The following is a 13,227-nucleotide window of genomic DNA, read 5'->3' as shown; positions in this document are numbered from 1 at the left end:
GAAGACTAGGTTATGAAGGGCTTGGAATGACAAAAAGAAGATTTAATATTTGATCCTGGAAATAATAGTTTATTGAATGGGGCATGTAGAGGTAGGTATGTGTGACATGGTCAGACCTATTAAGATTATGTACCACATATTTGCTGTGGTCCCAAATCAGAGGTGTTTTTTAGCTTCATTCAGCATCCTGCAAATAGGAGTGAAGGAAGGGGACAGTGGGAGTAATCCAAGGTTGGAGCTTGGCAGGGCAAGACCAGCAAATTGGATAGGGCAAGGGACAAGTGAGAAGAGGATATTACTGAGCTCTCCAAAGGGTCAAGATGGGAGTTAAGAGTGTAGACAGTGCAAAGATGACAGACTGGGAAAGATGCCGGGAGTTGGATTGGAATTGGATCATTGTGGGAACAAAGAATAAGGCTGGGTGTTGCAAAGCAGAGTAAAAAAGATGGAAGATGGAATAAAAAAAACTATGAGATAAAGCAACACCAGAATTTATAAACATGGAAGTGAATCACTTGTGGTTGATGAGAAGATTAAGGGTATGGCTATCTTTGTGTGTAGGTGTAGATGAGGTGATATGGAGGAGTGAGTCATGGGAAACCTGAGAAACTGAGAAATTAGTGTATATGGGGGAATATCACTACACATATTTGAACATCACTATGTATGTTGAAGCACTCTACTACAAGGGTAGGGATTGGATAAGAGAGAAAGACCATGAACCTGGCATTGAAATCACTGAGGAAAGGAGAGCCTTGGTATACAAAAGCTCCCAGAATCTTGATTGGGTAATGATTATGGATTGAATGAACCTCAAAGGAGAAGAGGATACTGAGTGACACTAGGAGAGGAAGAGCACTGAAGTGGTAAAGATATGTAAGAAGTGTTCCAACTCTTCCACCACAACCAGCGGGTTGGGGGATATGAGTAAAATGGTAGCCAAGGAAGCTGCGTTCATCATGAAGGAGCCAGATCTCAGTGAGTAAAAGAAAACAGAAACAGTGAGAAAGAAAAATGTTTAAAATGAAAGCAAGTTTATCACCTACAAAGTAGGCACGCCAGAGTGGATGAGTAAATCTTAAGTGAAATACTGTGTGGAGGCATCAGGTTGAGGGGATGGCAATAAAGGAGCAGGCAGTGGGAGAGGAGAGGTTCTGCAATGATGGGGGGGTCGGGACGGGTCAGAACCACTGGGATGGGGAAGTTATGCTGGGCTGGACGTACACTAATCACTGAAGGGTGAGTTTCCGCAGGTTATCATTGCCCTGCCAGGCAAGCCAGAGGGTGAGCTGGTAGTGGAGAGACAGCAACAAGGCTGGTATTTCTTCTCCTTTTTTGGTTTTGTCATAGACTCTCATATGCTCTTTCTTTTTCTGTTTTTCTTAGTTACAAGAAAAATTTTTAAGATTTGCTTTTTTAAATTTTGAGTTCTAAATTCTCTTTTCCTCCTTGAGGAAGAATTTGATACATTTTTGAATTTGATACATTTGATACAATTTGATACAGATTATACATGTGCAGTCATGCAAAACATTTCCACATGAGTCATGTTGCAAAGAAAACCCAAGAATAATAAAGTTTACAAAGTATGTGAAGCTGGGATTTCTCATGATAACGGATCTTCAAGGCAAGGACTCACTGAGTCCAACTCTGGGTAGAGTCACTCCAGGACTCAGCTTATTGTTGGAGTTTATCTTTCGCTCTCAAAGAGCGAAAGGAGAGGTAATGCTGTGACATGTAAGTGAATTGAATTTAAGTGAGAGAGGGCTATGCAAAGTCACCAGCCTCACTTTCTTCTCTGGAGCCTTCTGGGTCCAGGGGTGACATATAGTTCAGAATGACTGGAGACCTCCCAGGATGTAGTGGGACACCTTGATCTTTTAAAGCTAAAGTCTTTCACAGGGCTCAGTTTGACTGAGGAAACACCCATTCAGTGATTTAGGCTAAGTAAAAATGAGGTAAATAATGGCCTCTTTTACCTAGTCAAAAAAAAAAAAAAAAGAAAAAAGAAAAAGCTTTGCATTGAATTAACTCCCATTGTTTCAACTCCCATGGTTATTCGCAGCATCTGATCCCATTAAGGGGTTATTTTCCCAGTTTCTCTGGGCCCACAGTCCTCCCCTTAGACATAAACCAGGTATCTGGACAAGGATTTAACCTGTTGTTGGCCATACCTATACTGGGGAACATGGCACTATAGGCTTAGTCATAGAAATCTGGGATCACCAGGGGATTTCTACATCCTCCCAGGAGGGAGGTCCTTCTGCCAGAACTGTGGACAAAAATCATGATTTTTATAGCCATGCCACCTGACTTCTCAGAATCTCTTAGTATCTTCATCTGTAAAATGGGGATATTTGGGGCTAGGTGGAGTCAGGAGACTGGAATCAGTAACACATCTCTTCCTGAATTGCCTCAGGCACTTACTAATTGTTTGACCCTGGGCAAGTCACTTCATCCTGTTTGCCTCAGTTCACCATCTATAAAATGAGGTGGAGGAGGAAATAGCAAAACACTCTAGTAAATTTGTCAAGAAACTCCAAATGGGGAGAGTCAAACTTGACTGAACAAGAGATATAGAGAATGTGCAGCTAAAGAGCTAGGGGCAAAGGAGGAGGTAGAAAAAGTGGTAGGTAAAACCCTCCTTAAGCAAAGAGCATCTTTGACCTGATTAACAGACACCTTAATGTAAGCCCAGTACCAGGAGAACAAAGCAGCAACAGAGTTGTGCTGATTAATGGATATCACATACGAAGGGGAGGGAAAGATAAATAAGAAAATAAAACAGAAAAATGTCCATGGACATATAAGGACTTGGGGGAGCATGAAGCCAGAAATATTTTTGGAAAAAATATGTAGAGGTGATAGTAGAAATTAAGGGAATTGTGTACAGTAATATGTTTTTGTGTAGGTGCATGTGTGTATGTGATAGAAGTCTGGGATTGTCTGATACCAATAAAATAAGGAGACTATACTCCTTGCTAATAAAACAAATAACACGATAGGTTTTTTTTTTAAACCAAACCCCTGATTTCATAAAATGTAGAGAGGTTCTAGTGAGGAACTTCCTCTGCTGATGCAACTCAGCAATTTTTTTGCAATTTAGAATCTCAGTGAGGGCCTGTGGCACTCAGAAGTTTAGTGACTTCAGTTGTCCTACAGCTACATGCCAGGTAAATGTCAGAAGCAGGTCTGGTTTTCCTGGCTCTGAGGCCAGCTCTCTATCCATTATACCACCACAAAGCATGGTAGAGGTAAAATCAAATATCACAATTATAACTTTGAATGTAAATTAATGGGATTCTACTACCAACAGAACTGTGCATATAGGATGATACAAACATGAGACCCATAAATTCATTGCCTGGAAAAAACATAACCAAAGGTAGATTGGTTTCTGCATTTTTTTAAATGAGTTTTGATTAATAGTTATGACACTTAATAACAGAAAATCATAAGTTGCAATGCTGGATAAAGCTGAATTCAAAGTTGAAAAAAGCAAGAAAACTAAACATAAGTGATATCATCCTGAAAAGTATCACTGACAGTGAAAGAATATAATTTTAAATATAAATGCATCTTCTTGAATACAGATAATTTTTTAAAGTAAAAGTTAGTCACAAATTAATTGCAATTATGAAATTAGTTGAAAAACAAAAAAGTGGGGAAACTTTAATCTCCATCCACTAATGAAACACAACAAATCAAAATAAACACCAAAGTTTGAAACTTGGATAGAATCTTGACAAACTAACAAATCGAACAAAAAACCAGTAGCAGAATTTAATAATTACATGGTGAAAACTCAACATGAAAACTGGAGCATTTAACTTTTTATTCAAATTTGGAACATTCGTTGATCATACACTAGAACTTACTTAACCTAAATTCAGAGAGCCAGAAATTTTAAACACTACTTTTACCACACATAATGCCAAAAAAAAACAAAAACAAAAAAAAACCCAAACCAAACCAAAGCAACAAATAAGAAAAATGAATCAAATAGCCAGATGGAGACAATGAATGAATGAATGAACACTTATTAAATGTCTACTATGTACCAGAGATGTGGTAGGCATAGGGGATACAAATATAACACAAAGTTATCCCTCACCTTAAGGAACTTAGATTTTAGATACAATACATTAGGGGTTGGGTGGCCAAAGAATGGAGCTTTGGGAATAGAACACAAGGGTCGTCTTACTGCCATGTTCTTTCCCGAAGCAATGGTAAAATTGATGTGGTAATTATTTTCAAAGCAAGAACGAGAGACAAAAAGTATTCATGTGAAGGGGGAGGTGTACAGGTACTTGATGAGGTGGGTGTGAGGAGGAGAGACTGGCAGATTCCCAGATAAGTCCTGTTTTTCTGGTGAGTGGCTAGATGGGATGTGAAGCATGGTTTGTGATCAATGAGATTTACAGGGTCAGATAAGTTTTTATTCTTTTACAAAACGGGGATAGCATTATTAACTATTAACTCCTCCAGGATGGACAGCCATAATCTCTGGAGGTTTAGTCCATAGAATCAGTCTGTGTCCGGAGTAGTAGGGAGAAGGGGAAATAAATAATACTTGGATCAAAAGTCGTTATATTAACAACAAAAATAATTTACACACATGCTAGAAATCTGTACCAAGAATTTTTGTGGCTTAGTTCTTTTCCAGTCCTATCTGACTCTTCATGAACCCATTTAGGGTTTTCTTAGCAAAGATACTGGAGTCATTTGCCATCTCCTTCTCCAGCTCATTTTACAGATGAGAAAACCACGGGCAATAGGGTTAAATGACTTGCCCAGGATCACACAACTAATAAGTGCATGAGGCCAGATAAATCTTCCTGACTTCAGACCTGGTACTGTATCCACTGTACTACCTAGATGCCCACCAAGATGCCCACCAAGAATATTAAATGTATATATTTGATGACTTTACCTGCACTTGTCAAAGCTCGAACCTGAAGAGCTTCGGTAGGAATCATGTGACGAAACCGGAATGGGTCCCATTCCTCATAAATTGAAAGCCTGTGGGAGCCTACCTGTATGAAAAATGGAAACTATTTCAGGAAAGAATAACATATTGAACAAGGTTATTGGGTGTTGTATTTTGTAGTATCTATGAGTATCGAATGAGACAATTACAGGTAAAGTGCTTTGTAAACCTTAAAGTTTTATGCAAATATATGCTACAATTATTATTTGTAGGCCAATTATTATAATAATTCACAAAGTTATGGTGCATTAAAGTTGACAAAGCACTTTTGTTACAACAATCCCCCAAGGGAGAGGAAGGAGAAAAACCCTAGTTTACCACTGAGGTAGCTGAGTCTTAGAGAAGCTGACTTGTAGAATCTTCTAGCTAGCAAGAGATGGAGTCACAAGGCAAATGCATGCTACTTCTAATGTCATGTGTCTCCGGACTCCACAGTATATCATTAAATCTTATACCAGGCTGCCTCAAACTGATTTTCAAATTGTGACACCACTCCCCTTCCCCACCCCGGCCCCGGCAATGCTCTCATTAGAAACTCCCATACATATATTCTTTAAAAAATCTAAAACCTCAAACACAATAATAACAATAAACAAAGGAGTATATCCAGGATTTCATAGAGAATGAATCACAGAATGTCATAGCGAGAAGGGGCCACCAAAAGATATTACGTCTAAAAAACAGACAAACAAGAGTCTTCTCTACTTCACTTGATACATGATCATCCAATCTTTCCTTGAAGAACTCCAGTGAGGAGAAAGCCAAGCAGTCCACTCCATTTTTGGATAGCTCTACTCATTAGCAAGTTTTTCTTTACATCAAGCTTAAATTTGCCTCTTTATAAGTCTAGTTTTGCCCTCTGTGGTCAAGGCTAACATATCTAATCTCTTTTGCAAGTGACTGCCCTTGAAATACTTTGCAGACCTAATTCTTTCTTGACAAAATATCTCTAGCTCCTCAAGGTCTTTAACCATCCTGGTAACCATCTTCTAAACCCTCTTGAGTTGATCAATGTCCCTCCTTCCTAAAATGGTGCACTGAAAACCAACATAATACCCCAGATGTGGAAGTAGGGGCGAGTTGATGGGAGTATGCAGTAAGTGTTACTGACAGGCAAACAGAAGAAAAGATAAGCAATTTTGTTTTAAAGGAAGAGGAAAGTAGGAGGTAGGGGAAAAAAAAGGAAGACTTAAAGAGATACTATTAATTGCCTTTAAATTGTTGGCTCACAATAGCCATTTCTTTTTATGACTTAAAGGGAATTCTGCTTGAAAGTGGTAAACTTAAAAAAAAAAAAGAGATATTAACAACGAAAATCTCGGACCTCTTCTTTGATATAAGGTCATAATACTCTCAAACAAGCATGCCTAAAGAGCACATAGAAAGAAACCACAAAAAAAAAAAATCTTACAAGTTTCTTCTTTTGTTTGGATCCATCTTTATAAACAAGGACCACAGCCATTTTGAACACTGGGGAAAAAAACAATGTCAGTTATTTATTTGTTTATTTATTTATAGCACTTTCCCCCTTTCAGTAGCTTACTGCCACCAATCATTCATCTGCTACGTCCAGGAATAAGCACCTTTTTGAGATGAAACTTTCCCAGAATTACACTAAGTATAAAAAGTCTTGGTTCAGCTGGTTGAAAAACAAATCTCTCCAGAAATCCATCTACCTAAACTATGCTCTTATTTAATGCTTACAACTTCAACTGTCACATATGTAATTTAGAAAGTATGAATAAAGGAGATGTACCTAGGTACTGAATATTACATATTATATTATACAGTTATATGAATAACTGAATATTATAGTTAACTTTAGACATCAAAAAGTACAATCCTCTCACCTTTATTTAAAAATATTTTTCAAATTGGTAAACTGTGTTTTAATATATTTTTTAAAAGCGCAAAATTAAATCCTTCAATATATAACATCAGAAAACAGTTAACCAGTTTAGAGAGAGTGTTTGCTTTAAACAACACCATCCACTGTCTCTGATACAAGTTTTCATGACACTTAAAAGTTATTATTGGTTTTATAAATCTTTTGGGTCTGCTCTGTGTTCCTCCTCCTCATTTTTACTGAAGCCCAAGAGAATGGTGAAATGACTTGTCTAAAGTCATGAGGAATGGAATGAGCCAAGACTTGAACCTACATCTCCTAATTCTAAGTCCAGTGCTAATGAACAAAACATTTATTTTTATCCACAATATAGTTCTTACTCCACAGTAAGTCAATAAATGGAATATAGATCTTCATCTCATCTTTATGCTCTAAAATTTAAACACCATTTTCTATTCTTTAAAATAAGTTTTAATTTTAAACAATTTTTACATCACTTACATTTCCCAACATATTCCATCCTTACCCCCACTACATACCCAAGACAACCCTTTTAACAAATCATTTTGTTTTAAGTTTGTAAAAATATAATTTTTAAGAGACAGATTAAAGCTCTCAAGGTCAGGGAATACGTGTCTTGACACATTGTGACTGCCTTTACCCAAAGATTCACTCCCCTCTCACCCACTTTGATTCTTTGGAGTATGCTGAGTTTTTAGTAACAATGACTTCTAGTTTTCCCTGCCAGTCTAGGGCTCTAAGACCCACAGGAGATATTGCTAAGATCTTTCCAGGTCTAATTAAAATGCATTTTTAACTAGTTTGCCATGCTATACATAATTAATCGGGAAGTTTAATTTTATATTTGGGAGAGTTTCATTGAAATAGTAGAAAGTCTAATTCAGATAATTAACTATACTTCAATAAATATTAACTTGTGAATTAAGTTCTCTTGTCTAGAAAAATCTAGGGATGTTTCTCCTTCTTCAATACTGCTACTTCTACTTACCAAATGCTGCCAATTCTGGCTCTTTTTTCCATTTTCCAAGTGAGGCTGGAGGGTTCAGCCAGATTACTGTAGTATGCAAGAGTAAATCTCCCATGGACAGATCAGCAACCTGAAGATCCAATTTACCATGAGTAATTTTAATTATTCATATTTGCAAGACTGCATTTTGAAATTCAGGAAGCAATTTTGGGTTGTATTTTATAAGGATACTCCACCTTGATTCTTTTTTCTCTTATATGGAGATGGGAATGGAAATCCCCCAAAGGTGTGAATCTGGACTCTTCGTACACACACACACACACACACACACACACACACACACACACACACACACACACACACACACACACACACGAATATGCAGAGATATTTATTTCCTAAGTAGAGACAGGCCCTAGCAATATAGCACAATTAATCCCTTCCAATGTTATTAGCAAATAATTCTCTTCATATTTGAGCAGACACCTTTGGAAAGGGCAGGGAATCAATTCTCTTATCTTTCTCTCTGACACTTCAAAGTCAATATTATCCCTAGAATGAGCCAGTAAAAATATAAACATGTCCCAGTGGTGATTTAACCATTTCACTTGATACCCACAGAAAACTATTCTAATTGTTCATGTGTTGGGGGAAAAATACCTCCCAGTACATGGTTTTCTAGACACAATTCACTCTGACCAAAGTAGAGATTTAGAGTAAACTCTTTTAAATGTTGGCTTTGTCAAGAATTTAAAAATATAGAACCACATAATACCTTCCTCAGAGACCAACAGCTTGAGCATTTTAATTTTAAATGCACCCAACTGAATATGCTAGGAACCTTGTGGTTTTAGCAAAAATCTCAGGAGTTAGCATGTAGTTTTTCTTGTACATACATACAAACACTACTAGGAACAATGCTTTTGGCTTTACCCTGTGTTTATGCTAGCTCCACAGTTTTCTCCTTCCCCTTTTCCCTTCAAGGAGAGTACTTTTCCCTAAAAGGCAATAAACTGTCCCAGGATGTGATTGGCCCCTACTTCCCTGCTTCTTGGTCACCTAAGGGCATACAAAGTATCTGACTTGAATATCTGAAGACCACACAAATGACCACACCTTCCCCTGCTGAATATATTCATTTCCACATGGAGATAAATGTCATCGTATCTTGGTTGTATTTCCTGGCTATGTTAGAGCTAAGTAAATTTCCTTTCTTTAAATACTTCATTTCATCCCCAAGTCAAACCTGAAGGAATAGGGTATCTGTGTCAGATCTGCCTCAAGATTTGGGATAGCATGCAGTTGGGAAGATGAGACAGTCTTGTATCTCACATTTTGGTTGAGTTGGGGGAAGGGCACTACAAATAAGGAAGACAGGCAGGCACTACCCAGTGGTATTAGGTAGAAAGAACCGCTGTAGACATGTATGGGATCTCTGAATGGGACAGAGTTCAGGTTCCGTGGGTACTGGAGAAGGCTGCAGGAGGATACAGAAAGCATGAAGTACTGGTTGTTGTAGACCATCTTGCCACCATAATCAAGTAAACTGGCTCAGCACAGTTAGAAACTGGAGATGGAAATCTCAGCTTCAAGGGTATGTACAATGAAAGCTGGATGGCAGGTAATCAGGGATGATGGAAGCACCACTGACGGCATCTCTCTCAATAGGTATGGGGACTGAATAGACAGCAGACAGGTACCCACCATGTGTTCTCCCACCCAGAAGTTCTACTAGAGATAGCACCGTGAGACAGAAGTGAAAGAAGTAAGAGACTCAAAGACTCAAATTTCCCGTGTTTAAAAAAAAAACACTAGACTTATTACCATTCCTGCAAAGAAGATGATTTCTTCTCCAGAGGGAGTAGGGGTTGGGTGGGTCTTCACTATGAAGAAGTTGGGCAGATAGTAGGAAACATATGATGAATCACTAGAACAACAGTTTCTGAAGGCATGGTCTAATGCAGAGTCAATCATGTGACCTGAAACCTGCGTGAGGTCTACAGTATTGTGGAGTCTGGCCTCAACTAGCTTCAAATATAACTGGGGAATATTTAACTAAAAAATTAAAGTACAATAAACAAAGATAATATTAATATATCATTTTCTAAGTCAATACATGCCTGCAGGGATCCTTAGGGCTCCCCTTAGTGGTCCCCACTATTTAATGGATTCAGTGAGTTCCACAGGCTTAGGAAGCTATTTCAGGATTAAATGGTACAGCTGATTTACTCAATTAGAGTCCCTAGAAAGGGACTGTCCTGAGGAGCCATTTGCACCTAGCCCTATAAAGAAATTTCCACCACAGTTGGTGAGGTGTGTCATTCCTAAATCTGCTAGATTGGATTAATGCACTGCTCCCCCCAAGTCCTTCCACCCTGCTAGGTGAATGAAGGGCAATGACACCCTTTTCTGCCAGGAGCTTTGGGCGTGGCTCGTTAAACATGGGTTGATAGGAAAGCTCCTGAGAGCCAGCCTATGGGGCTTTTAGGAAAACTGTACAGGGAAATTTAGCACCAGGACCTCTCAGCCCCGCCAAATATAACACATCTTCTAAAGACCCTTGGATCTTTAAGAGAGGCTACAGAAGGCAGACTTAGGGGCTTGGGAAGGGGTAGCAACTTGCACTTCTGAGAGTCAGCATCTGTGCAAGCCTTTTCACCAATTTCTATGCTGTGTATAGGGCCAAATGAAAACATTAACATGAGCTGAACCAATCTTTTGTTGTTTTAAGATTTTCTTAAATACAGTCCATCTATTTCTTTGTAAACTTATTAATCTGTTTCCTTCTCAAATAATAAAATTAACCTCTTCTTTAGTTTTGGTGGATAAATTCTGAATTCATGACCTATTCTTAATTTCATTAACGTAGATTTTTAATTTTGTTGATCTTTCCCTGTTCTTCAATATTCCAATATGAACCTAACTATTCATATACAGTACTCAATCTCTCAATTTCTTTTGGCAATTTGTATCTTTTCCCATTGTTGTCGTACTGGTGTGTAATGCCATATGATGGAGTCAACTAAATCTTGATTTCTTCCTAGTTGGTGACCTATAGATTCTTTAAATATATTTAATTTGCTTAATTTAAATATTTATGTATTTATATTTTATAATTTGTATATAAAATATATAATTTGCTTCTTCAATTCTGGGAAATTTTATTTTGTGATTTCCTGAAATATGAAACGTCCATATTATTTTGTTTTCCTAAATTCTCTGGGAAGCTGGGTAGCTCAGAGATAGCTGCACTGTAATCTATCACCCAGGTCTGTCAATTGCGTTTTCGTTTTTCCAATAAAGTAGATAATCCAGTGATTTTTTGGTCTGTATTTCCAGCTGCTAAATTAAGTACAATTCAGTTTTCTGCTATAATAAAAATGCTTTTTGATTATCTTAAGGTTTTTCTATTATATTTTTCCACACTGGTTGTTTCCTTCATTGTTAACATTCTTTTTTTAGAGAGCCATCTTTCAATTCTTGCTTAATTTTTCATGGGATCTACCATCTTCAAGCTCTTTTGCACTTAATCTTATGATCTCCTCAAAACTGCCAATTTCTGCTTAATATCTTTAAATGTAATAATTATTATTCTGGGAAAAACTTACATATCCTCCCCACCCTCATCTCACTATGACTTTTGGTACTTTAGCTGTTCTACATGATTTGAAATGTATATCAGCATTCTGCTTAGTTCACTTTTTATTTTGGTTGGTTTTCATTTCATTTTTTAAGTTTTAATCATTTCTTTTCCCTTTGGTGTTCTTTCACTCTAATATCCCAGATTATTTTGTCACTCTTCACTTTCTTTGTACAGGCTATTTAAAAATCTTAGTTCTTCAGAAAGCACTATGAACAGTTTCTTTAAATGCCTCTCTTGTTTTTCTTTTGAGTCTCTTTTTTGAAATCACACCTTTTTGGAGCCATGTGGTGTAGTAGAAGGAGAAATGGGTTTGGAGCCAGAGGACCTGGTTTTGAATTCTCCTTTCTGTAGGCAGATCTTGGGAAATTCACTTAATCTCCTTGGGTCTCCATTTCCTCATCTGTAAAATGAGGGAGTTGACCTATATAGCCTGCCTCTAAGGTCCTTTGCAACTTTAAATCTATGATCTAATATTTTTTCCTCTGAATTTTGTCTAAGGTGCCTATATGACCACATCTACCATTCATTTCTTTGGCTGCTACAAATTCTACTACATGGCCCTTTCCTTCCCCCTCATCCCCACATTACAGATGATAAAGACAGAATTCGTTATTTTTCTCCTCAAACCCACCCCCTCTTCATAACTTTCCTATTTGGGGCGATGGTACCAACCACCCTCCTTATAACACCTAGATTTGTAACCTTGGAGTCTTCTTTGGCTACTTGCCCTCCCTCACCTCATTCAGTCAGCAACCAAATTTTGTTGATTCTACCTCCATGATATCTTTTCCATCTGTCCCCTTTCCTCCATTCATATCTCTGCCACCCTAGTTAGGCCCTCACTATTTCGTCTTTGAACTACTGAAACAATCTTCAATTGGTTTCTCTCTCCCCCGCCTAAAGTTTTTATCTTCTCCAATCCTTCCTCCACACAGCTGCCAGTAATATTTCAAAACTCTTTAAAAAAAAAAGTGTTTATTGATATCTTTTGCTTTCAACATCACCTTGATGTCTCAGTATTCCCCTTTTTTTCCTCCCAGGAACCTATCCACCATAACAAAGAATAAAAAAGAGAAACACACACACACACACACACACACACACACACACACACACACACACACACACTCTCTCTCTCTCTCTCTCTCACACCCATGAATTAAGTCCTTACTTCTTTTTTCTCTCCCATCTGTTCAGCAATGAGCTGGTCAAATACGGCACCAAACTCTTCATGGATTTTCTGCATTTCATTTATATGGCTTGCAACCTTATTCATTGTTTTGATGGCCACTGAGTGGATAAAAAGAGGAAAAAAAGAGCTATTTATAGGGATTCTTTACGTACAAAATAATAGGTTTTCAAAGAAATAAGGAGGGTGGTGAAGCGCTAGCAAAAACTGGTTTACCATCCAGGTAGGAGTGCTCCTCACTTTCTTCATCTGTAAGGGCAAAGAGCTCCTTTAAGAGAAGAGGGTACTTGAGGATCCTTTGGATTGGCTTGATGAGGTAAGACTCCAGAGTAGATGAATGTTGCTGTTCAGGATTCTGAGCATCTAAAAATGCCTTGAAAGCTGTGTCTGTCCTGGCTAGAAAATGTAAATATAAATCACCAGTGAAAAGCTCAAATTATTCCTCTGTCACAGTTTTACTCATTTTTAGCCCAAGATTTTTTCTTTTTAGGGATGGAAGAAAGAGAATGTATATATGGGGGAGGGGAAAAAAAACCCAAACCAGGATTTCCCTGTGATCAAATAAATGTTT

At 37.8% G+C, this 13,227-nt stretch overlaps 1 protein-coding gene across 8 annotated transcripts in view; it reads right to left on the bottom strand.

Annotated features, from left to right (window-relative positions):
• Positions 1-13,227, bottom strand: part of TIAM1 (TIAM Rac1 associated GEF 1) — a 320,249-nt gene that overhangs the window by 11,053 nt on the left and 295,969 nt on the right. For all 8 annotated transcript variants that reach the window (XM_072615007.1, XM_072615015.1, XM_072615013.1 and 5 more), the window contains 5 exons: positions 12,873-13,052; positions 12,639-12,757; positions 7,846-7,954; positions 6,402-6,460; positions 4,934-5,036 (listed from right to left, as the gene is read on the bottom strand). In XM_072615007.1, the coding sequence (XP_072471108.1) occupies positions 4,934-5,036; positions 6,402-6,460; positions 7,846-7,954; positions 12,639-12,757; positions 12,873-13,052 (570 nt within the window). The remainder of the gene's footprint in view (positions 1-4,933; positions 5,037-6,401; positions 6,461-7,845; positions 7,955-12,638; positions 12,758-12,872; positions 13,053-13,227) is intronic.

Source organism: Notamacropus eugenii, chromosome 5 (assembly GCF_028372415.1).
Source record: "Notamacropus eugenii isolate mMacEug1 chromosome 5, mMacEug1.pri_v2, whole genome shotgun sequence".
Taxonomy (NCBI): domain Eukaryota; kingdom Metazoa; phylum Chordata; class Mammalia; order Diprotodontia; family Macropodidae; genus Notamacropus; species Notamacropus eugenii.
Note: the sequence above shows the minus strand (reverse complement) of the source record. Positions and strands in the feature narration are given on the sequence as shown.